This window comes from Phodopus roborovskii, unplaced genomic scaffold, assembly GCF_943737965.1.
Source record: "Phodopus roborovskii unplaced genomic scaffold, PHOROB, whole genome shotgun sequence".
Classification (NCBI taxonomy): Eukaryota; Metazoa; Chordata; class Mammalia; order Rodentia; family Cricetidae; genus Phodopus; species Phodopus roborovskii.
The window spans coordinates 33009776-33035680 of record NW_026126470.1 but is presented as its reverse complement, the minus strand read 5'-3'; the positions used below and the strand labels follow the sequence as shown (position 1 = coordinate 33035680).

At 48.7% G+C, this 25905-nt stretch overlaps 1 protein-coding gene across 1 annotated transcript; it reads left to right on the top strand.

Moving 5' to 3' along the window:
* Positions 1 to 1388: 1388 nt before the first annotated feature.
* Positions 1389 to 24880, top strand: Ripk4 (receptor interacting serine/threonine kinase 4). The gene is given in 9 exon segments (XM_051191963.1): positions 1389 to 1506; positions 1508 to 1614; positions 9904 to 10195; positions 14973 to 15121; positions 16738 to 16787; positions 18621 to 18779; positions 19451 to 19554; positions 20624 to 20888; positions 22541 to 24880. Coding segments are annotated over 9 exon segments (2361 nt in total). The 5' UTR covers positions 1389 to 1431; the 3' UTR covers positions 23701 to 24880.
* Positions 24881 to 25905: the final 1025 nt, after the last annotated feature.

Genomic DNA, 25905 nt, shown 5'->3' with positions numbered 1-25905 from the left:
AGCAGGCAGAGTGAGACTAGAAGCTTGGGGGAAAAGGCACCAGGGGTTATACCCCAGAAACGGTGCCGTGGCTCATTTTCTAGTTAACTCTTTTAGTTTCTCACCAAAATAATGTTTACTTTCAAGTTATTTTTTATCCATTGAAAAGTCCCAATTATTCTTTAAGTGTTAGCTTAAACACAATTATATCCATTAAAGGTGAGTTTAAAATAGATATCTGCTGCCTTGGACTCAGAAATTTGTGGAAAAAGAAGGCTGTGTCTATAGCTCCCAGGAGACCCACCCCACTCCCAAGCAAGCATCTGGGCTCTTCCCCTGTGAAGCCAGCCAGGATGTGGGGCTCAGGGGAGAAGGCTCAGTCACCAGGTATGACTTGGGGTGGCCTTCCTCTCAGGAGAGAGGTTCTCCAGCATTCATGCCTCACAACGCCCCCTCTTCGCTTCCCCTGAGGCCCATTATTCATCTGCTTTGGTGAGGAATAGCTCTCTTACACACAGCATGAGTGTTGCTGAAGGTGGGGAAGTCAATCACAGGACTTCCACCTCTGACCCAGCTGTCCTCCCAAAGCTGACTTCCTTTTCCAGTCATCTGTTTACATTGAAAAGTTCACTGTTTTCCATAATGAAGGGACCCTATGCATTTGCAATGGAGAATTATTATGTACATGTTTGTACATAATTATTACGTACATGTTTTAAAACAAGTTCTCACTCTGCAGCCCAGGGTGATCTGAAACTCGAGGTGATCCTCCTGCCTCAGCCACTCCAGTACTGTTATTACAGACTTGAGCTACAGGGAAGGAGTGGAAAATCAATTCCAAAGATTGGGTACTTTATAACTCTTTAATATAAACAAAAGTTTTCAAGAAAAACGAAGGAAGGAAGATAGGAAGATACATAGGTATTATGACCGCCAGGGCCTTCTTAAGAGGGCAGTTACAAAAGGTATCCAGAAAGGCACCTAATGTCCCGTTGTTTCTTCATTAGCGTCGGGTACATGAACCGAATCAGACGATAACATTGTGTAGGACTTTTAGCGTCCGCAAACGGCACAAACATAACCGTGGAAACCTAAGCAAGCTCGGAGATGGGATCTAAGTCCAGGTCCCAGTTGGAGACTATACTTTTTTCTTTGCCGCGTTTTGCAAAGTGTCAGCACTGTGAGCCACGATCTATGTGCGTGAGAAGCCGGCCAGCAGCGGCGCTCCCTAGGGACCGCGGGAACTCCATACATCCCTAGTGGGTCCGCAGCACCCAGCGCGGGACACTCACCGCTGCGGATCCCGGGAGGGCGTCGGGGGGTGGGCCCAGGCTCGGCGGGGCGGGACGGGGTGGGACTGGGCGAGCGTCGGAAGTGACGTCAACGGGCGGGGCGCGCACCTGAGCACCTGGGCGGTCGCGGTTGAGCCGGGCAGCGGCGATAACGCACGCGATGGAGGGCGAGGGCCGGGGCCGGTGGGCGCTGGGGCTGCTGCGCACCTTCGACGCGGGCGAGTTCGCAGGCTGGGGAGAAGGTGGGCTCAGGCGGCTTCGGCCAGGTATACAAGGTGCGCCACGTGCACTGGAAGACGTGGCTTGCGATCAAGTGCTCGCCCAGCCTGCACGTCGACGACAGGTCAGTGGCCGGGCGGGGCCGGGCTGGATGGGGGCTCAGCGCCGCGCGAGGAGCCGGGGGACAGAATTCGCGGCTCTCAGGCCACCGGCACCCTGCAGCTCCGGAGCTTCTGGGATCCGGAGCTGGCCTGGCGCAGTGGCCCTGAGAGCCCGGAGAAGCTCGACGGGCTCGCCCGGGACCCACCTAGGCGCTGCGGTCCGCGCCCGGCTTAGAGAAATTGCGGTGTGGGTCTTTGTGCTTTGTGAATGAGTTAGATTTAGTTCCACGTACTAATTTTCGTCGGAGCACAAATTAGTGTAAGACCGTAATTATTTCGGTCAGAAGCACCGGCTGGGTTCGGGTGAGGCATCCGCGGCGCCCAGCCGCTTCCAGGGCTTCGGGTCCCTCATGGGTCCAGGATTTGGTTCTGCCCACCGTTTTTCTGCGCACACCTTCGTTTTAGGGGACTTCGGGTGGAAGCCGAGGCTTCAAAGAACGTTTTGCTTTGATCCTGGCCAGGTGCCGCCCCCACTCCCCTTCCCCAGTATCCTGGGCCTTTGTCCCTCCTAGCGGTTTGTTCCAGCAATAGGAAAGGACTCAGAGCTGACCCCGGTAAGCCCTAGGGCTTTTGTGATCTGTGTAAATTCGGAGGTGAGGTGCGAAGCAGATTCTTGAAAAGCATTTTCCCCAGATTGCACTGTTTACGTTGGGTGGTGATAGTTTATGTATGAGCAGCAAGACGGCACGTTTAAATGCCTTATTCTTTAACCAAGCTGACATGAACTTCGTGTTGCATTTTACCAGCTTAAGATCCCTCTTAAACCCCATTGAGCCATGGCTGTCGGCAGGACCAGCCTTAAACCACAGCAACTTTGAACTTTTACTGTGGAACGGTGACCGTGGCAGGGCCAGAGTGAAAATAAGAATGGTTTGAGGATGAGATCTCAGCCTACTCCCTTTACACCTCATCCCTACTTCTGACTCCTTCAGAGAGCTGCTGGTCGTTTTGTTGTTTGTTTGCTTGCTTTTTGCTATAACCCAGTTTTTCTTAGAAAGTGTGGTACAGTGAGGACTAGTGTCTAAAATCACTACCAGCTCACCAGCCTTACCATGCTTTGTAAACCCTCCCTCAACCCAATTGTGGGAACCCTTCAGCCCAGTCCTCCCCCACCCTCCCGCAGGGGCACTGTGGTTATTTTGGTGAAATTCAAACCATTTTGAATAGCAGCCAGCAGTTTCTCAAAGGAAAAACAACAACACCCACAAAACAAAACAAAAATCCTCAAACTCTTCAGGGATGTGTTTGTTTGTTTGTTTTTTATACCACCAGAGACCTATGGGATTGTGTTTTCTAGGCAGAGTGAATATTATTCACCATCAAAGACTTGACACAGGTATCATATGCTTTGCAGGCCTCTAATCCTCACATCTTGTATTTTGGTGACCAGGTTGCAGGCAGGGTTTTTCCATTTGCAAAGCGCCTGTGTTGAAGTGTGTATTCTTTAACTGCAAAGCCTTTCTTCCCTGCCTGAAGCAGGCAGGTGGTGGCTTGTCAGCAGCCAGATAGAGGTCAGCAGCACCCAGCAGGAAGTACTTGGCCACCAGGTCAGGCTGGCTGCTTGTATGTGGAGTTGACTTCTCCCACCCAGGCCACATTTGGGTGTTTAAGCTCCTGCATGTTAGGAGCTCACATCAGTTCTCAGGCTGGGAAATACTAAGGAATTCACTTGGTTCTCCTACCTGAGTGGCCTGGGCTGTATCTGAAGCTTGAAATAGCAGTTGAGGGAGGGAGGCTCACTTTTCCAGGGCTGTTCTAATTTATGTCCTTCTTTTGCAAAGCATTACCTAGAGAAGAAACAGAATTTTCTAGGGACTTTGTGTGTAGCCCCCAGCCAGAGGACACAGGGACTTGTTCTCAGGCTCTTACCCTCAGAGATGAGAGGATTTAAACATGGACTTGGAGAATAATTTTATTGAGGTTCGAGAGAAGAAAGCAACAGGACCAACAAGCATCAAGTCTTGAGAAAAAGAGAAAGTCCTGCTTTCTGAGTTAAGAGATCAGGCAGGCAGGCGCCACAGTGGCCCTCAAGGAGTTCCACAGGGAAGGGCTGAGAGGAGACAGAGAGAAAGACAGAGTGGGTGGTGCCCGGAGTGTCAGAGTGAGCAGGCCAGCATCCCTAAAAGGGTGCCAGGAAAAAAGAAAGGAAAAATTGTGGAAAACACACAGGCTTAACAGTGAGGACCTCCACTCAGCTGCCTGAAAAGAAGGGACTTTCCAGGCATCACACATACATCTCGTTAACAGAGTAGTTATTTCTCTCATCTCCTTAACATGCTTTTAGGTATTTCTTAAAGTTAAACCTTTCCCAGGGGTCTTTTTCTGTTTAGATGCTCAACAGGCCCCTTTGAATTAATTCTGAAGGGAAGGACAATAATTTGTCTTTACAGTCTTGTGTGTATTCTGCAGACAGGTAGAACTCAGGTTCAGTTCTTTTGACCAGAATAGATTAAAAAAGAATTAATCTGGCCAGGGTGGTGCATGCCTTTAATCCCAGCACTCAGGAGGCAGAGGCAGGCATATCTCTTTAAGTTTAAGATCAGCCTGGTCTTCAGAGTGAGTTCCAGGACTATGGAGAGCACTGATTCTCAGTCTTCTTAGTGCTGTGACCCTTTAATACAGTTTCTTGTGTTGGTGACTTCCACTTACAAAATTATTTAGTTGCTACTTCATAACTGTAATTTTGCTAATATTATGAATCATACAGTAATATATGATATGCTGACAAACACTGATGTAGAGAGACCATATCTTAAAAGAAAAAAAAAAAGTTAAAGAAAAAGTATATAAGCCAGCCATAAGCTGCCAGGAGGAAACAGCTTTCCCTCTCTGGTTCTCAAAGCCTCTAAGAAGCTGCCATTGTGGTACTTCCCCCAGGGGTAGTGGAAGCCGTGTCCAAAGCTAATTGTGAGAGTGGGGTCCATCCACAGTGACCTCCGAGCCAGCTAACATCTACCTCTGCTGCCTAGTATGTAGCTGAGGTCATGTATAGTCTTTACTTACTGCTTGGGGGTAGAGGGAGGGGTCATTTTAGCCACAGCTGTGGGCCGGTCCTATTTTCACTGGCCAAGGCTGTTCACCTTCCAGGATAGCTGGTAGTGTCTTGGCCCTCAACAGCTGCCCAAGCCCCAGCCTTTACCCGTCCTGTGGTTTGTGACCCTCCATTTCTGTTCTGGGAAGGTGGGGCCTTAATCAGGTCAGAACAATGGTAAAGATCCTTGTGAAATTTCTGCCAATGGAGGGACACTTAGAGGACCTCAGCACAATTTGCAAGACCTCTCCACTGATCAGATTTCTCCTCTTGGGAGGGTTCCATTGGTTGGCTTTGGGGAGAGGGCTGTCTTCCTTGGCTGGCTATCACTTAATGAGGTCACAAGTACAGGGAGGGGGGCAGACCTGGCACTCAGAACAAAATGACCCAGAGGCCCCATGCCTCTCCCTGCTCCCAGCTAATAGGAGCTCAGAATAACAAAGTCCCTGGCACAGGGGCCCAAGAGCTGCTAATGCAGAGTTGGGCCTCAGCTAGTCAGGGCGAGCCTGAGCAAACCCCAAGTCTGTAACTACAGAGCTGACAATTGGACAAGTCTGATTCTTGTCAGTTTTAAAAATAGCAGTCGCAGTGTGGGAACCCCTCTGAGGCTCCTGGGAACGTAATTGGGGTGGTGTGCAGGAGCCTAGTGGAGAGGCTGAAGTACTCTTCTCCCCCAATGCTTCCCAGGTTCCCTGGCAGCTGTTACTGAGCCCCCTCTACTCCCATGTTCCCTGAAGGCATCAGGCCCATTCATGGCTGACTTAGGTTCTCTCTCCCTTTTTCAGTAATGGGATCCTCCACTTCTTACCATCCCAGGGTCTTTGGAATTTCTTGCTGAGCTGGGAGGTAGGGGTTTGTCTCCCAAAGACCTTCCAGAAATGATGGGTGTTGGCTATCACTGACATTTATCTGTACTCCCTCTCTTGGTGGGAGACCACACTACGCTAGGTGTAAATGGGATGTGTGTGAATTATTATAAATGCTTTTGAAAAGGTTCTTAGGCTATAATCTTAGTAATCAGGAAGCTAAGATGGGAGGATTGTCTTGAGTTCAAGGTTTGCTTAGACAATAAAAAAAAAAAAAAAAAAACTTGGAGGGAAGCTGTGACTATAGCTTCCTGGTTAAATCCTTGCCTGGCACATGTGGGATTCTGGGTTCAGTAGCCAGCACTGTGCAAAAAAAAAAAAAAAAAAAAAAAGTGTCTTTAGAAATTGTAACGCTAAATGGAACCCCAAAACAGGGATGAGAGCCGGGCAGAGGTGCCTTTTCTCTTCCTTCTCAGAGGCACCGCTATCCCAGGGGCAAAGGAGATGAGAATATTAACTCCGTCCAGCCTTTCTGCACTATGCAGAAGCAAAGATCAAGTTGTGTTTTAATGAACCTGACGTCAGTGGGTTCCTTGGCCCAGAAGCATTTGGTTCACTGAGCAGAAAGGACAGAATGGAACAGAATAGCAGCCAGGAGCATGCCCTGGGCTTGCCACCGTGATCCCTGCCCCACCCAGGCATCCATCCAGGCTAGAGACAAGCTGGAAAATCCCTCTAGGTTTTAAAACAATAGTAATAATTACAAATGTACAGTTCCTTTTGTGTTGTTACCAACACTAATCTGAAAACACTGCTTATGAGAAAGGTATGTTTTAAATGATAAGAATCAGGGAAATAAAACGATTAATTCTATGTATACTGGAGTCCGTCTGCCTCTCCCAGGCTAGTAGCTAGCCTAGTTTAGGCTTATGGAGTGGCAGGTGCCCCTGACAACACCTAAAGCCTGAAGCTTCCGGCCCCGGGTAGCATGTCCCCAGAGCATCAGGATGATGATGTGGGTATTTAAGTTACTCTGGATGTCTCTGGACTCTGCCGCAGTGCTAGTCTCTGATTTTTGTCCCAGGAAACAGTGGTCATTTACCAATGAAATGCCCTGAAGTATGTAGCCCAGGCAAGAGGTGCTGTCATGGGCTCCTTCTAGCCTGCTGTACAGAGTAAGTGTGTAAATGTAGCAGGGGACAGCTTTCTCTGGCAGCCCTATCTATAGCCATGTTCTTTTTAAATGAAGTTTATGTTCTGGAAAGGGCCTGGGCAGAGAGAGGGAACTTGCTGGATTTTGAGTGGTGGAAAAGGTAGAACTAGTTATTTTTCTGCCTGTGGGACTCGAAGAGCTACCACAGAAGTTGCTGTGGGCATTAAATCCTTTGGGCAAATAATAGATTGGCTGAGTAAGACTATCCAGTGGAGGGAAAGTGGCCCATACTACAACCAGGCAGCAGACATGAATACTGCCAGCTCCTTGGACTGGGGATGGACAGGTGTACCTCTCCAGTTCACTTGGTTGTGGGTTCCTACACTCTGGAGTTGCAGTCACCACACTGGAAGGTACAAGCTGGTGACTTTATAGAAGAGAATGAAAGTAGCAGAGGCGGTGAGGAGGGTTTTAAATTATAACTTTTATTCCCCCCACCATCCCCCAGACAGTGTTTCTTGGTTTGTAACCTTGTCTCTCCTGGAACTCACTCTGTAGATCAGGCTGGCCTTGAAAACACAGAGATGCGCCTGTCTCTGCACTCCGATCCTTGGGATTAAAGGCACACACCACCATCTCCTGGCTTATAACTTTCATTCTTAGCACGAAAGAGAGCAGAAGCAGCACCTGATAGTAGGTCTCAGATGCTGTGTGTGTGTGTGGCTGACCAGCCTGGTCCTTATCTCCTGTCTTCCCTTGGGGAAATAGGAGCCCAATCCAAGAAATAGTGTCTACTCCTTCACTGTCAGATTCTTGTGGCGTATAGGAACAGGCCTGGGAGTGTCCCAGCCTGTTGTAAACTGTTAGTGGCTAAGGTAGGATGGTCCCCTGATGCTCACGGTCTGCCTCCTGTTAGGGTCAGACTCTTGGAGCCTTCCAACAAAGAAGAGAGCCGTGGACAAGATCCTAGTATGAGGGCAAGTTTGTCTACTCAATCAGGGGGTCTTAAAGACTGGCCCTGCATCCCTGTGACTAGTTACTTTGGGCAATGTCTCCAGAAGGCTGGGTCAGCACGCCATGCTAGCTCTGTTCTGAAGCCCTTTAGTGATTCATTTCAGAGGCTTCATTTAAGGCAGAGGCCTGTTGCCTGTCACTCTACCATAGGCTCAAAGTGCATGTTAACTCTAGGACTGACACTGGTTGACGAAGATCTGATCTCCTCAGCCTTTAGAACTTGTGGCAGTTCCCCTGAAGAGACTGATGCTTTTTGCGGTGTTCTTTTTTTTGTTTGTTTGTTTTTTGTTTTTGTTTTGGTGCCCAGATGGCTCTACCTGCCTGCCTGCCTTTTCCTTCCTGCATGGGGCCAGCGAAGCTTGGGAGTCTCCTACAGTTTCAGAGGGGAGGCCGGGTTAGAAAGTGCTTTGTCAGCACCATTCTGGGTTCTCCAGTAGGCTCCTGGTGATTTCCCAACAGGTACTTTAGACCCAGAAGAGCCCCTTTGGGGAGTAAGGAAAACCCAGAGAGTTTTAGGCTACAAGTGGAACTTCGTGTTAGACTCTTTTGGGGAGGCAGCAAGGCACCTCAGCCTACCAGGCCTATGTGTGAACACGCAGGCTGCCAAGTTCCAGCACCAGCATGTCTCTCTGGAAGTGGCTCTACATTTCTAGGAAGCAGATTTTTTGTGTCAGGGAAGCCTCTTCCCAGCTTACTGGGTGCTTTCTTGTGTGTATTTGGAGAGATGCTGACTCTGTATAGCTTAGTCACACCCTCTTGGGATGGGGCCTTTTACCCTGAGTGCACACTGAGACTTTTGACCCTGTTGCTGGCACAGGCTATTACACAGCAATTCACATCTGTACAAACATCATGGGATTGACCTTTGGCCGAGACTGGTGAATGCAGCCCGTGCTTCATCTGTCTCTGCCACAGACTGTACCTAAATGTGTGAGATGTCCCCAGTGGAAGATCACTGTCGAGGAAGTAGCAGGCCGTGGACAGCAGCACCACAGCTTCTCTAGACGTTAGGCGTAGACCTGCCGCATGATTCAGCAGCTCTGCTTCTGAGCAGATACCCAGAACTGACATAAGAGCTGTCTAGACTTTTGTCCCCCAAAGGTACAGCGTTACTTTAGGAGCCAACAGGTGGGAACAATGTCTTAGTTTGCTTTCTGTTGCTGTGATAAAACACTAACCAAAAGAACCTTGTGGAGAAAGATTTCTTTCATCTTTCATCTTACAGCTTGTCATAAAGGGATGTCAGGACAGGGACCTGGAGGCATAGGCTTTGGAGGAATACTGCTTCTGACCTTGTTCCCTGTGGCTTACTCAGCCTACTTTCTTATGAAACCCAGGACCATCTGCCACAGTGGCCTTTGGGCCCCTTCTACATCGATAGTAAATTAAGAAAAATTTCCCCAACAGGCTTGTCTACAGGCCAGTATCATGCAAGCATTTTCTCAATGGAGGTTCCTTTCCAGATTACTCTAGATTATATCAAATTGACAAAAACAAAAAACAAAAAACTAATTAGTACATACAGGCAGTCTTGTCCATAACCATGTGGGTGGATTAGCAAAATGTAGTGTATACCTACACCATTCTCGGCCACACAAACGGAACTTGGATGTGCATAACAATATGAATGGGCTTTGAAAACACCTCATGAAGTAAGGCAGGCATGGAAGAATGATGGAGATGATTCCACCCATTTGGGGCACCTGGATTTAGAAACAGAAGGATGTAGAGTCTGGTGGGGGTTTAACGGGTACACTTTGTTGGAGGTGATGAAAATGTCCTGGGTGGTGATGGTTACATATGGAATGCCCCTGTGTTTTCCACTCATCTGTAGTTAGAGGAATATGGACAACCTCTGTGTAATCAGTAGAATGTGTGGACAGTTATTTGTGGCCCTTTTGGCCAATCCCCTGCTATTCTGTTAAGTATGAGATTAGATCTAGGAGTCATTGGGCCAGAGAAAGAGTTGGGATTAAAAGGCGAGGGTGAAGGTCCTTGGCTAGCTAGCTAGCAGTTTTCCATCCAGACAAGGGATGTGATGTTGCCTGTAGGTATCCAGATAACTGCTAGGCTCTGTCCTCACAGTGACCCCAGGTGCAGAGGGTGTAGGCTTTGGAAGGCCCTGTGTTTAATTATGTGACAGTGAACTCTGCACACGTGTGCATTTATCACTGCTTGTATCCTGGCCTGTGGCTCTGTGTCCTGCTAGGTGACAGCTGCATGCCCTTACACCTATGGACTTTTTCAGGGAACGCATGGAACTTGTGGAGGAGGCTAAGAAGATGGAGATGGCCAAATTCCGGTATATTCTGCCTGTGTACGGCATATGCCAGGAGCCTGTTGGTCTGGTCATGGAGTACATGGAGACGGGCTCCCTGGAGAAGCTGCTGGCCTCAGAGCCTCTACCTTGGGACCTGCGCTTCCGCATCGTGCATGAGACAGCTGTGGGCATGAACTTCCTGCATTGCATGTCTCCACCACTACTGCACCTAGACCTGAAGCCAGCGAACATCCTGCTGGATGCTCACTACCATGTCAAGGTAGGGACAGCATGTACCCTGGGGAGTGGGCAGCCAGGACACTGGATATTTTAAGGAGGACTCTGTGTCTAAGATTTTGGAGGCTGAGATTCACGGTCTGGATTCTGAGAAATGAAGTGATATCCCCGAAGCAGAAAACTTGAAGCTAGGGGCCGCTCTCACTGTAAGACCTGCTAGAGCACCGAGCTGGTCATACTTGTGATAGCCACCTGAAAGTATGACCCTTGTAAATCCATGGATCTCTCTCCCCATATCCTGAGCACCCTGAGGCAGGGGTGAGATCAGAAGTTGGGCTGTGAGCTAGAGAGACCCCCATGCCCTCTGATAAGCATGTTTTTTTTTTCTTCACTGGTCTGGCACTGTGAATAGGTGCACAGCACAGGCTGTGAAAAGGACTCATTTACCTGTGTGCCCTCTGCTAGGAAGCTGTGGGCAGTCATATTGATGTGAGGCCTATAAGGTTTCTTTGGAAGTTTATAAATATGGTGTGAAGAATGACATGGGAAATGGGTTGTGTGCCTGGATATAAGTATTGTTAGTTTGCAATGGGTTGTATGGCTTTGGACATATTTTTCCCCTGAACATCTTTACCTCAACACCAAGGGTAACATAACACATCTGTCATGGACTTTTTGTCCTATGACATGCACATGACCTTGTGGGGCCCACAGTATTGGTCACATCCACCCCTTTCTTTCCCTGTGGGCCTGAGTGAGGGAGTGGGCCCAAGGGCCCTGAATCAAACAGTGTTCACACAAGGAACTAATATTGTCCCCAGCCTGTCACTGTGATATGTGATTGCATAACACTTCCAGAGCCACTCTGCTGGCCTGACCTTTAGTAGACTCACTGTACCGCTCAGCTTGACTCAGTGCCCCATGTGGCATGCATGAAGCTACTCATAGCACTCATACTCAGCCAAGCAAAGAAACTGATTTCTATTCTGGACAATAGCTATGAGTTGTGGCTTAGGTAGATATTGCTCAGTCATGGCTTTTATATCCCGAAAAGTGAGACAGGATATCACACAAGTTAGTGTGAGCCAGCTTCAAGGTGAGCAGGCTAGCAGTTTTCCATTCTTCCTGTGCAGGACAGGGCCTGTGGGCCCAGTGGGTCGTAAGATCATTGCTCCCATATGTGTAACCTATACTAGAAATAGAAAACAATAACAACAAGCCTGTACCCTGGGCCAAGGCCTCACCACAGAGCAGAGGTGTAGTATGGTCAGGTGGTGGCCACAGAGGGGTTAGATTATTGCGTCTGGAGGTCTGGAGCGGAGGTCGAAATGATAGACTCCAGAGATTGATTGATTGATTGATTGATTGATTGATTGATTGATTGATTGATTGAGACAGGGTTTCTCTGTGTAGCTTTGGAGCCTATCCTGGCACTCATTCTGTAGCCCAGGCTGGCCTGGAACTCACAAAGATCCACTTGCCTATGCCTCCCAAGTGCTGGGATTAAAGGTGTGCGCCATCCATTCATGACCTGTTCAGGAAACCTGCTTATTGACACACCAGAGTCACAGGAGACCAGGGTGGTTTGTGAAAAGTAGTAGGGTATGCAGACAGGCCCTGGATACCCAGGGCTGGCCTTCACATCAGATAGGCCTTGCTTCTGTGTGCAGCAGGCATGCAAGGGCAGGGGAGGGAGGCCTTTAGATGGAAGGAAGTCCAGAAACCATATAAAATTCTGGGCATTTGAGAAGAGGTAAGGAAAATTGCAGACAGTGCTGGGTGGTGTATGAAAGCTCCCGTGTCTTTAAGAACTGCTGACACCTAGCGTTACCTAGGCAATGGGTCTGGTGTTGCCCCCAGAGTCATTCTACCCAGGGTCCCTCTGCTGCCCTAGATAACAGTTGTTTCCATCTTATTCCCTTGCATGTTGCCCTCCTCTCCTGACAGGCATATGGGTGTTTGGGAGAGTTATGCTTCTGGGTGGGGGGAAGGGGGTCACAGAGCTGGGACATGGGCAGAGCTTCTCAGCTCTGTCATTTTGCTGAGAGGTGTAGTAAGGAGACACTTTACTTTGGGTTATCATCTGGATCAGTGAGGATGAGTGCTCACAGAGTGCCCCTGTGGGAATACAAAGCAATGTCCTAGTATCTGGTTTGTCACTAGTAGGTTGTCCTTTGTAGGTCTGGGTACTGACTTTTCTAGGTGTTTTCTCAGTTCCAGGTACACAACAGGCGCTTAATGCTTTTTCTTTGAGGAAGTGAGGGCTGCCCTTGACAAATTCTGGGTTAGCATTCCCTTCAGGCCATTGTCCCCTCAGCCTGGTGATAATTACAGTTCCTACAGTGTCAGCTGATATCTGGGCTGGGAGCTATAGAGCCATGTTGAGAAGGTGTTCCTTTGTTAGGTTGGTTTTGTTTTCTTGTTTGTGATTTTGTTTTTGTTTTTTTTTTTTTTTTTTTTTTTTTTTGCTTTGTTTTGTTTTTTGTTTTTGCTTTTGTTTTTCCCTCTGTGTAACCATCCTGGCTGTCCTGGAACTTTCTCTGTAGACCATGCTGACCTCGAACTCACAGAGATCCACCTGCCTCTACCTCCCTAGTGATGGGATTAAAGGCATGCACCACCATGCCTGTCTGAGAAGGTTTTTCTTTATCATGAAAGAACATTGTCTCAAAGCTGGGATGCTGAAGCCAACCCCCTAACCTGAGCCACCCTGAAAGGCTCTGCAAAAGCTGCTTTTGTGTGGTGCCAGGCTATTATTATCAGAGAAGTTAGTCACTGACAAAAAGATGAAAACAAACAGAATTGTGCTTATACAACACAGTTTCTTTGTCTTGTAGAAAGAGCCTCACAGGAGGAGCCTGTGGTGCTGATGGGTCTGTACCTCCCATGCAGACAGATCCCTTGCAGTTCTGAGCCATTGGCAGTTCAGACTTACATTGGGAATCCTGAGGCAGGGCCAAGAGCTGCTATTCTGCCAGCCTCGTTTCCCTGTGTCTGGCAAAGCACTGCTGTTCTGAGCCTGTGCTCAGTGTGAGTACTACTCATGCTTCACAGCAGCCTGGGGTTGTCAAGTGCATTTCTCTATTAAGTACACTAAATATCCAAGTTAGAGCCAGATCTGGATATCCCCAACTTCTTATTCATGGTGTCTGGCAAGAGGGGTTCTTCCTACTGGGTCCAAAGAAGCCTTTCTCTCTGAGGTAACAAGGGGCCTTTGGTAGCTTGGTCTAGCTACTGTGTTCCTGTAAACCCTGAGCTCTTTGGGGCTCCTGAGTCAGGTGCCAGTGTGAGAGCATCATGAGACCTCAGGTGTCCACTGTTGAAAGCTGGGGGAGGAGGCTACCCTGTCCTAGGTAGGAGGATGAGAGAGAAAGCACCCCCACCCGGCTTTCTGTCTCACTCCGGTGTGCCTGCAATGCCAGACTTCCTACAGTGATATTTTTCCTCTTAAGTGGTTTTTTAAGTAGCTAGTGTGTCCAGTGTGCACATGAAGGGACAGTGACAGAGAAAAAAGAGTTGTCCGGTGCTAAGGTTTTCTGAATGTAAAACATTTAGTCTGCTCTCCCTGAACTCTTTTGAGAGGCGCAGTGAATGAGCGCTCTGCCTCCCACCTCTGAGCCACATGAAGGTTCTGTGGGACTTGGTGATAACTTTGTCATGGTCACTGGCTGCTCTTCCAGAGCTCTTGTTTCTCCTGAGGCCATATAGGCTTTCAGAGCCAGCAGACCGAAGGGGCCCTAGGTCTGCTGAGCTGAGCTTAGAGTGCTAGCAGAGACGGAGGGCCAGCCCTGAAGGATATCTTCCTGTCAGCTCCCACAGCCATCCTCAGGGTCTTTTAGTCACCACTCAGTCTTTCTGCTGTTGGGCACTGATGACACCAGGCAGGCCCGTGGGCTCCTTTCATGGGTATGGCCAGGCTGGAAACAAAAGTCCTGACTCAGCCCATTTCCTGTTGCTGCCAGGGTGTGTTTGAAGACGAGCCCAGAAGTGAATTAAAAGGCTTAAAACCACATCAGCCTTGAAGGAGACTAGAAAGGGGCCATTTCTATGTACACTGGAAAGCTGTTTGGTGCTGAATTGGGGCTTAAGTACACAGTGCTTCAAAGGGTCTGCTTTGTACCAGGATGTGGTGACATGGTCAGAAAAGGGAGACTCCCAGAGGCGCCTGCCAATTCTGCAGTAGAGGTGTGAGTTACAGGGACATCTTCACCGATGGGGGACTCTGGAAACAGAGATGGGGGTTCCTCACAGTGACATCATAACCAAGGGAAGGGACAGCATATCTGGAGTGAGCCCGGAAGGTGATGAGGCGTGTGTTTTGCTCACTCTAAATCCCTCTGAAGGCGTGTTGTGCTTTAAAGGACCTGCTGGCACTTGTAGCTGCCCCAGCTGGAAGGTGGCATAACCGGACTGACTATGGACAGGATACGCCCCAGCTTGTCACGTGGCTCCTTTGCCTGAAAGCTGAAGGCTGTTTTTCCGTTTCTGCTGACCGTGACCATCAGCCACCAGAGCAGTCATGAAGCGTTACAGCTCTTTGTGAGCTCTGTCTCCAAGTGAATTCCGTTCTTTTATTTAAGAATGATGTCTTTCGTCCCTATCCATCAAGTTTATACTGATAGTGCATCCAGGCTTGGCCCTTTCATATCCCTATGTTCCTGCCTGCCCAGGGAAACCTGGAGCTCAGCCCCTCTGTTTGGATGTGAGCACCTGTATCATGTGTTGGGGAGCCACCATCTGTTATGGCAGTGAAGAGAGATGCCACAGCCTCTTCTGGCTCTCTTTAAGGCTGACATGAATCCTTTGGATTGCTTTTACAGATTTCCGACTTTGGGCTGGCCAAGTGCAATGGTATGTCCCACTCTCACGACCTCAGCATGGATGGCCTGTTTGGCACAATCGCCTACCTCCCTCCAGAGCGCATCCGTGAGAAGAGCCGGTTGTTTGACACCAAACACGATGTATACAGGTGTGTGACACGACACCATGCCCTCTGTGCAGGCTGGGAGCTCTGAGTTTCACTCTTCCTTCCTGCCCTGAACAGCAGTTTCCAAAAAGGCTCTGGGGCACCGTTCAGCCATGGGGTTTGGCCAACGTGCAAGTGGTGTGTGCCTGTTGGGCTTGGGGGTTTTAGCTGGTAGCTACATACTCCCCCAGGCACAGGAAAGACTTTTTCCTGTGGGTGGTACTGGCTGAGGAAGAGGCTGTTCCTGCTGCTGGTACTAGGCAGAAGCAGTTAGGAAAAGCAGCTTCAAGTCCAGTGTTGTTCATGGTGTGGTATTTCTTTGAAACATGGGTTTTTCTACTTGTCTGGCAGAAGAGCCTGCTGCTTTGAGTAGCCCACAGATTCATAGGTCTGTGGATTTCGACCCCCTCAAAGCACACACTCCTCTGAATCCCAGCTCACACATATGGGTCACTTGCCTCTGAAGGAGGGACATCGGCTCACATCCTAACTCCCCAGTGAATAAACTGACAATGCCCCGTGGTATGGTTAAAGAGGGTTTTATTATAGATACGAGTGAGAACAGCCAGAGGCATGTGGAAGATTCTAGAGCAGAGAGAGAAAAGTAATAGACTGAGCAAGAGACAGGGAGACAAAAGCACAGGCAAAAGCACAGGCATAGCAAGGTTATGAGGAGAATAAGTAGCTGTGGGGGTGGGGGAGTCTGTGAGCTGGAGAAGTTTAGGGCAGGGGAGGAGGCCAGAAGGGCTAGTATGCCAGTGTGGACTTTGAAATGTGTAGCAGGTACTTGTGATACTGAAGGAGCCTGGAGGTCTGTGTGAGCTTTGCTATGCTGATAGGCACTCATAGTCACTTGTCCCAGTGATAACGGACATGGCAGTGTGGAACCAGCTCCACGAGTTTCTCAGGAATGCTGGCTTTTTTTTTTTTTTAAACCATCAGAATTTGGGGAAATGGTGTTTCCTTTGGACCCGATGTCTTCTGAATACCTGCCTCCCTTTCCTCCTCACATCATGAGGGCCCTATGTCAACCAACTCTGTCTTTTGTCACCAGGCCCAGCTGACTGGTTTGACAGAAGCCTGTGTGCTGAGTCTCTCTGGGAATGGCCCTCTGGGGACTAGTTGGGGCTTGTAGAGTTTGGGGAGAATCCAGTACTTTATTTTAAAGTTGGCTTTAACTTTTGAACCTGTATTTTCCAATTGATGAGTTAGGCTCAACTCTCTCTCTCTCTCTCTCTCTCTCTCTCGTCTTTTTTTTCTCTCTCTCTTTCTTCCTCCCTCCCTCCCTTCCTTTCTTGTTTTAGATTGGACTATTTCAATGATTTATTTATCTAAACATATGTCCCCCCGGTAGCTAAGAGAGGGTTCCGGGCTCAGCTGGTTGCTTCTTAGTACTTTCTATACATTTTCTTTAGCTACTGTCTGACGAGGCCTCTGAGGGCCTTTTGGAGTATTTTAGTCAAAACCAACCTGACCTTGGATTTAAAAGTCAGAGAACAGAGGTGAAAGTGCCCGTAGATGTCTGAATCTTGTTCTGTACCCCTGTGAGAAGGTGGCTCAGAGTTTGGGGACTCTACCAAACCTGAGTCTCCAGCACTGACACCTAGTTTCTCTTCCAGTTTCGCCATTGTGATCTGGGGCATGCTCACACAGAAGAAGCCATTTGCAGGTAAGTGGCCCTGCATGAAAGCAACGGGGATGTCCTTGAATTTTCCCAGCCCTTCTATAATGCCTCTGGTTCATACTTCGCTGCATTGGGACTCCCAGTGTTCAAAGCTTCATGGCAATCCTCAGGTAGACCCCTTATACCTGCCCTGCAAGTACATTGGAGGCCACAGTCAGCTTACTGCAGGTGGCTGACAAAACACTCCTGCTATGTCACCTATATATAGGACAGATCAATTGTGGGACCATCAGACAACACCTTGTTCTTTGATGCCACTTAATGTTTTGTGCTGGTAAAAAAAAAAAAAAAAAAAAAAAAAAAAATCTATATAACAAACATTTAAAGTGCTTAACTCCTTGGCATTCAATATATTTCGGTTTGAACAAACATCATCACTGTTTAGTTCTGGAACATTCACATCACTCCAGAAGATCTCTGTCTCCAATAGTTGTTCCTGTGATCCAGCAGTTAATTTCTTCTTCCCTCCCTCACCTCCCTTTTCCCCAACATACATGACAGAATCTACTGTTTTAACCATTCTAAGCACGCTGTGGATTGCAGTAAAAACATTCATGTGTTTGGCCTCTAAGACTTGAGTCACTTTTAGCTGCATTGGTAAGGGAGGAGTCTCTTTGCTTTTGTGACATTTCTGGAAATTCACACTACGGGATGTGACCAAAGATGTGTGAAACGACAGAGCATACTCGGTATATATGTGGCTCTGGGTTCAGGCTCCAGGGCCAAACAGACACTCTAGCCAGGCGTGCAAAAGGGGAAGGGTGGAGACAGCAGGATTTAGGATAATGCTGGGAGTTTATTAAACACTCAGCAGAGTGAGTCTATTATGTTTCTGTCCTCCGTTTTTTGTTCTTTGAAATATTTTATGGATATATGTGTGCAGGAGTCTGTGGAGGTCAGAAGAGGACATTGGATCTCCTGGAGCTAGTGTTACAGGCAGTTGTGAGCAGACGGAAGCAGGGCATCTGAAAGAACAGCCATGTTCTTAATCCTTGAGCCACCTCTCCACTCATGCCCCCACACCCACTTCCAATTGCATTCCTGCAGTGGAGGTCCACAGTCTGGATTCTTTTCCATGCAATAGCCTACTGGTTGGGTGTGAAATTGTCTGATAACAGTGACTCAGATCAGATGTGTGGTGTGTCAGAGATCTAGGCACTCAGGTTTTATTGTCTCCTAGATGGGGGGAATCAAGGTGCAGGATTTCCCATATCATGTAGGCTTCATCTGGCTCGCTTTGGCAGCAGGCATTCTTTTGACTTTCGTTGCATTTGGAAAGCCTGCTGGGTTTGGAAGGTTGGATTATCGTGGAAATAACCTGCAGATACTGAAGAGATAGGCATTGCACAAGACTTAACGGGAAAGTGAACAAAGCATCAGTGTGGAACCCTGGCAGCCGGTGGTGACTTTGGGCCAATTTTCCATACCTGCCAATAGGCTCCTGCTGCTGTACAGGGTGATTGGAATGCAGGGGTGGGGAAATGCCCGTGGGAATAAGTGGCTGATGGGCTGCATGGTGTAAGATGAACAGAAGGTTGGTTACCCACTGAGAGTCACATTGAGTCCTTCCTGGTAATAATAGATAATGGCAGAGTCTGTGCCCATGAGACATAGTTTTTAAACTTGGGAGAACAGAGGATGGATGGTATGTCCTATAAGGATATGGGTTAAAGAAAGCTCCCAGTTTGGAAAAGGAAATAAATGGTAGTGTCCCGGGTGATGTGCCTGTCACAGCATATCCCAGGCACTTGTCCATGCATCTGAGTGAAGAGCTATCTCCTGCTCCTCAAAGTCTTCACATGTGCCTCTCCTTTGCAGACGAGAAGAACATTCTACACATTATGGTGAAAGTGGTGAAGGGCCACCGCCCAGAGCTGCCACCCATCTGCAGACCTCGGCCACGGGCCTGTGCCAGCTTGATAGGACTCATGCAGAGGTGCTGGCATGCAGACCCAGAGGTGCGGCCCACCTTCCAAGGTGAGTGTCCCTCCCTGTCTCATTATTACTATGTGATGGCTTTTCCAGTGACACGGGCCATGGAGTTGATGACCAGGACAGGGTTGAGGGTCAAGCTCAGGTGGGGAACAATGGGTGTAAAGACAGGGATAAAACAAGCCCACCACTAACAGGGTGGCCCATCCCCTACTTTAGCTGTCAGAACCAATGTCCGCCTCTGCTCCCAGCAGGCTGTATTTGCCTCCAGGTAGCTCTGAGTCCTGGATTTCCAAGTTCAGGTACAATGGTGGGTCTTCAGGCACCTGGAGGTAGCTAGTGGCCTGCAACTTTTCTTTCACTTCTCTTAGGGTCTTGCCTCATGATAGATGTGCCCTATAGAATTGCTTTTTAATGAACCTAGGGAGACATGAGTAGGCTGGGGGCCGGCCTGCCAGTCCTGGTGGTTTTAACCCTTGGGGGTCTTGTAGGTTACTGAGGTCCCGTTTTGATCCTAATAAGACCTTGCAGATGGCTTCCCACCCAGGATTGTGGGTGGGTTGCCTTCCGGTGATGCCTGGGGCTTTTCCTATGAACCAGCAGTGGTACTGGGCATGACCTCCACTGGTTAGAGACTGGGGTGTCACTGCTTCTGTCCCCATAGAATTATGTAAGAGTCATAGCTAGGTGACAACTCTCTGTTTTCTCCCCCAAAGAAATTACCTCTGAAACTGAAGTCCTTTGTGAAAAGTCCGATGAGGAGGTGAAAGATCTGGCTCATGAGCCAGGTGAGAAAAGCTCTCCAGAGCCCAAGAGTGAGGTAAGCATCTCTGGCAGGCATCTTCAGCTTTCCAGTTTGTGGTGGGATTTCCCAGCCCCACCTCCCTATTTCCCTCAACCTGTCCTACACCTCCTTCTAGGAATGTAGGTTCCACAGGGGTCCCCCACCTGCCCAGCACACTGGAGATCATGTAAGGGCAGACTGCCCCAGTCCTCCTGGGCCCCAGATAGGTGGAAGATGGGTCTGATCACAGTCTATCTGTTCATACATAAATTGTTTGTGTTACAAGTACCACTTGGTTACTCATAGGTGGTGAGAAGTTCCAAAGGTCAGTGCTAGCTGAATGCCCCAGGGTAATGATTGAAGCTGGGAGTAAGAGAACTCTGTTATGAGGGTTGGGAGTGGTGGTGGTTTATCTGACATTGGACAGCTTCTCCCAGGGAGAGTAGCAATGGGACAGGTGAGAGCTGGGACAAAGGTGCCCCTGATAGCATTAAAGGGGCAGAACCTACCTCTAAGTATACAATGACAGCAACAGCACAAACCTACCTCTGATATGCTGGTGGCCCCCAAGTAGACATAACAATATACCGGTGACAAACATAGTAAGGCCAGTGATTCCCAAAGGGAGCGAAGGCTCAGAAAGAGTTGTGAGCAGTGCTCAGACTTAGTCGCTGGAAATTTGCTCTTCTTGCAACAGCCAGACCTGTAAAAGCCCCCTATTTCCCTCGTTGACACAGCCCCAAGCCAGACTGGCATACCTAAGAAGTCTGAGTGGACTGGGCCTAGCCTTGCCTGTTCTGTGCTCTTGAAGCTTACCCGTGTTTGCCTTTGGTCCTCATACATGGACAGTGCCCCTGAGTGGGAGGCAACATCATGCAGACTTTTCCATTTTTTGTAAGGTATTATTCTTACAATGTCATTGTGCCATGAAGTTTCTTTGCAGCCCTGAGTTTCAGGGCTTCTTGATGCTATTTGTCCATGGTAGTTCACAGCTCTGGGACTGCCATCTCTGCTTTGTGTGTGGCCAGCAGTCTCTTCTTCTCTGTACTCTGACATGGAGGCTGGAGGAGTAGAGTCCTCACCACCGCCCTCTCCTTCTTTGCAGGCCAGGCCTGAGTCTGCACGCCTCAAGCGCGCCTCTGCTCCCCCCTTTGATAACGACTGCAGTCTTTCTGAGTTGCTGTCACAGTTGGACTCTGGGATCTCCCAGACTCTCGAAGGCCCTGAGGAGCTCAGCCGAAGTTCCTCTGAGTGCAAGCTCCCATCATCCAGCAGTGGCAAGAGGCTCTCTGGAGTGTCCTCAGTGGACTCAGCCTTCTCCTCCAGAGGATCGCTGTCACTGTCATTTGAGCGGGAACCTTCGACAGGCGGTGAGTGACTGTGAGCACTGGTGAACTTGCATACGGCTCCCTTGTAAGTTATGTTGGAGTCTGAGCAGTTGATACACCAGGTTTCTTGTTCTGATGATTCCTGTGTTTTTTCCCGTTTCCTCTCATGAATCTTAGGCGTTATCAGCATAATTGATGCTCAGAGCACAGATCCAGAAATTCCTTGCATTGTGTAGCATGCAAGGAAGACAGGCCACATCACCTGGCTGAGCCAGCCCTGGGATAGAGGCTGGCCTCAAGTCTGCAACTTGGAAAGTTCAAGTCCCATCCAAGGGAACTAGTGGTACTAGGGGCTTTACTTATGCCAGCCTTGTGCCCTATACTCAGACACTTCCAGATAACCCCTGTCCCGAACTTTTGTGTTTATGGGCATTCTCAGTTACCATAGCCTTGCATCAAGCTGGGCTGGCCGTCCTGGGAGGTGCTGACACTTGGAATGCTTTGTAAAGCACAGGCATGTCAATCTATGATGTAGCTTGAGGGAGGCCAAGTGTAGATAGCTGTGCCAAAGACTTGGGATCTTACCAGCCTTCAGGGATTTTTCCAGTAGAATGTTTGTAGAAGAGCATTGAAGGTTAAGGAAATGCCTTGCAAAGGTGGGTAGAGAGGACTGTATCCAAGCTGTGGACTACAGAATCAAAAAGGACAGTCAGGACTAATTTCACAGCAACCTTAGACGTACCACTATCTGCTATGGAGAGATGTTCTAAAATCTCCTCTTCAGACTTAATCCTCTCTGGTCTTGTCCTCATGCTATCCTATGAGCATTTAGTATTTAAGTCAGTCATGGTGGTGCATGTCTTTAATTCCAGCACTTGGGATGATCTCTGTGAGTTTGAGACCAAGCTGGTCTACAAAGCAAGTTCCACAACAGATGGTTCTACATAGAGAGACCCTGTCTGAAAAACAACAAAAGAATGGAGTGTTGAAACACTGGGTAGGGTCTGTCCCTTAGTATCACCTATACCCCCACTGCACTGCAGAACAACCTGGAGAATGTTGCAGGTGCTTGTCTATGGGAGTCAGGACTCTGAGTATTGGCAGTAGATTTTTAGGTTCAGTGTAAAGTTCCATTGTGAACACTGAATGGTGTCCTGAGAAATCCAGTTTTGAGGATCATCCCAGAAACACCTCATGTGATGTCCCCATGATGTGGGGTACAGCTTTGAATCCCCTTGAAGTTCCAGGAACCATCTCTGTGGGCCAGTAGAGCCCCAGGAAGAATGTCTTGGAGTCTGTCTAAGTCTGCAGGTTGATTGTGTTCCTGTCTGGCTTTCCTTTTTGGTACCTCTTTTTAAATGATTGTCAGCAGTCCTGCTGTTGCTGGGGCAGGAGTGTGGTCAATCCCCTTTTCCTACCCTGGAAAAGCTGGAGTGGTTTTATTCTGAATATTGGCAGAGGAACATGGGAGACATTAAATACACTGCCCAAGGTCTCCCTGGACTAGATCTGAATGAAATAGCTCATAGGGTGGATGCTTAAAGGCCTGCACGTAAAAGGTGTACCCTGAATGCTCTTGTTCAGAATCCCTGGAGAGGTAGTCCACCTGACCTCAGCCCATAGGCCTTAGAAGCCCACATCCAGCAGTAATGGCCTTGCTCTAATGTCTGACATTGTACCCTCTCTCCCTGCAGATCTGGGTCCCACAGACATCCAGAAGAAGAAGCTAGTGGACGCCATCATGTCAGGGGACACCAGCAAGCTGATGAAGATCCTGCAGCCTCAGGATGTGGACCTGGTCCTCGACAGCAGTGCTAGCCTGCTGCACCTGGCTGTGGAGGCAGGACAGGAGGAGTGTGTCAAGTGGCTGCTGCTTAACAATGCCAACCCCAACCTGACCAACAAGAAGGGCTCCACACCACTGCATGTGGCTGTGGAGCGCAGGGGGCGGGGAATCGTGGAGCTACTGCTGGCCCGGAAGATCAGTGTCAATGCCAAGGATGAAGACCAGTGGACTGCCCTGCACTTTGCGGCCCAGAACGGGGATGAGGCCAGTATGAGGCTGCTCCTGGAGAAGAATGCCTCTGTCAATGAGGTGGACTTCGAGGGCCGAACACCCATGCATGTGGCCTGCCAGCACGGACAGGAGAACATTGTGCGCACACTGCTACGCCGTGGTGTAGACGTGGGCCTGCAGGGAAAGGATGCCTGGCTGCCTCTGCACTATGCTGCCTGGCAGGGCCACCTGTCCATTGTCAAGCTGCTAGCCAAGCAGCCCGGGGTGAGTGTGAATGCCCAGACGCTAGACGGGAGGACACCCCTGCACCTGGCTGCTCAGAGGGGCCATTACCGCGTGGCCCGCATCCTTATTGACCTGTGCTCTGACATCAACATCTGTAGTCTGCAGGCACAGACACCTCTGCATGTCGCTGCGGAGACTGGACACACTAGTACTGCTAGGCTGCTCTTGCATCGTGGTGCTGGCAAGGAGGCTTTGACCTCAGAGGGCTGGACCGCCTTGCACCTGGCAGCCCGGAATGGACACCTGGCCACTGTCAAGCTGCTGGTAGAGGAGAAGGCTGATGTGTTGGCTCGGGGGCCCCTGAATCAGACGGCACTGCACCTGGCTGCTGCCCATGGGCACACGGAGGTCGTAGAAGAGCTGGTCAGTGCTGACCTCATTGACCTGTCTGATGAGCAGGGCCTCAGTGCACTGCACCTAGCTGCCCAGGGCAGGCATTCACAGACTGTGGAGACTCTGCTCAAACATGGAGCCCACGTCAACTTGCAAAGTCTGAAGTTCCAAGGAGGCCAGAGCCCCACTGCCACGCTGCTGCGGTGCAGCAAGACCTAGCTTGCCACCTGCAGAACCAGGGCTCTGTGTAGGCTTCTGGTCCATCCTTGTATTCCTCGTGGGAACAGAATGGTCCTGGGACACTGCTCACCCTGTTGGTGGCCTCCCCATACATTGACAAAGCAGAGGCTAATGGACAAGGTGATAATAGCTGTGTCAGGGCAGAGGCTGCCACCGGCCACTGTGGCCGGCCATGGTGTCTGATGTCAGATGGGACTAGGTCAGTGTCATTTCATTGTAGTCTTAATTGGCAGCTGATGTGGGTCATTCATAACAAAGCCCATACAAGGATAGCCCTTCTGCCCTAGAGCAAGCCACATCTGCTTGCTTGGAGCACAGCATCCTTGGTAGAGGCATGGAAGAGGCAGTGTCCTTTGTCTTCTCACTGAGATGGGCAGAGCATCCTGTCTTTGGAAGCATAGTGTTTTCTTATATATGAGTGACATGCTAGCTTTGCTTGAAACCTGTGAGGTTATAACTGGCACTGGCTGATGGCGTCTAGAAGGGGAATGGTTATAAAATCACAAAGCTGGTCTTAACATTGAACAGCCTTACCAGCATTGAACCACTGTTTCATTTGTTTTGCTTTTTGTGTTTTGTTTTTTGGTGATGTCTAGGTCACCACACCTGACACCCCGCTCCCTGACAGTTGCTGAATTCTCACCTAAAATGTCAGAGCCACATCTGTAAAAGTTAGTGGAAAACTCTTTATAAATAGGTTTTATACTAAACATTTTTTAATCAAATCACTCTTCCGGGCTCTTGTCTTTTGGTGAGGTGGTGGGTTTGTGCCGAGGGTTTTGCTGATTTGCCCTGTGGTGACTCCTGCTGTGTTCCAGCCACAGCAGTTGAATATGGCTGAGGTGGCCATTGGAGGAGATGGTTGTACTCTTGGGGGGGGGCAAAAGATTTGATAACCTCATTGTTATACCTACCCCCTTTGGCATTCTGAATATTGTCACTGTAGATATGTGTTGCAGAAGTGCCCTGTTTGCAAACACATGCTATAGTTTGCGGCACAAAGAGTGACATTAATGTACTGTTTACTTTGACATGAATCATGGACAGGATACTCTTCTGTGACAGGAAGTGGTGGAGCTGGCTGTGTTTTAATATGCCTCAATTTGCCTTCACTGTCTTCTACTCTTGTGAAACGCAGAGACCATGGGAGATCTGTATGATGTCAATAAAGGACTTACCTACTTTTGGAATTCACTAAGATTATTATTATTTTTTTTTTAATCAGTAAGCTCTATTCATTTAGTCCTTGAAAACCAGAGATCTGAGGCAGTACCTTGGGGTTTGGAGATCACGAAACAGAATGGCCAGGGGCATCTGCCTTGCATATGCCAGATCTGGAAGGGAGGAGCTCCCAACACCAATGTTTGCATTTTTTAAAATTATTATTCTCATACTAACTTTACATCTGAAATAATTTCAGATTACATCAATTATGGTAACTTCACATTGACTCTGGGTTTCTCTTTCAGTTACATTTGACCTTATTTTCCTGACCATCCTTTGTTTTTTAGTCACTACCTTTCTATCCAACTGTCCATTATCCCACCATCCACCATTATACCTAATTTCCAACCACCCACTTGTCTATCCAACTGTCTGCCATCACTGCCCATCCACCCACCCTTCTACCTGTTTGCCTTCCTCTCTGACTACCCACCACATACCTACTCACCTCTCAGAATAGCTTGCAGACAAAATGCCCAGTTACTTCTCAGTGTGTATTTCATCCACACCAAGGATTTTAATTCCCTAGCAGCCATCAGAATCAGGAAGTTAGCATTGGCATGATACTATCTAGTCTGTAAATCCTTTTAAAATTATACTGGTAATCTCAGCAGAAGTGGCTCTTCCTAACCTTGGGGGTCCTGGATTCTATCTATTTCTTTACGTTTTATTGTCCCATCTCCAGTTTTCTGTGCTCATTTCCAGGCTTCTCTTGCCTTGCACAACCTTTACATTTTTGTGATATATGTAGCACTATAGGATGACTCTACTTATGGTGGCTTAGGTTTTAACCGGCACACACAACAGACTCGATACTGTGTTCCCATCTTTCTATTTAAATTTTCATTGGTATTGTTACACAGTTACAGATTACTGTGTATAGCCAATGTGTCAAACTCCATTATCCCTTAATGCTCAGTGATCCCCAAGTTAGTCAGCTTGAAGGCCTCTATGCACATT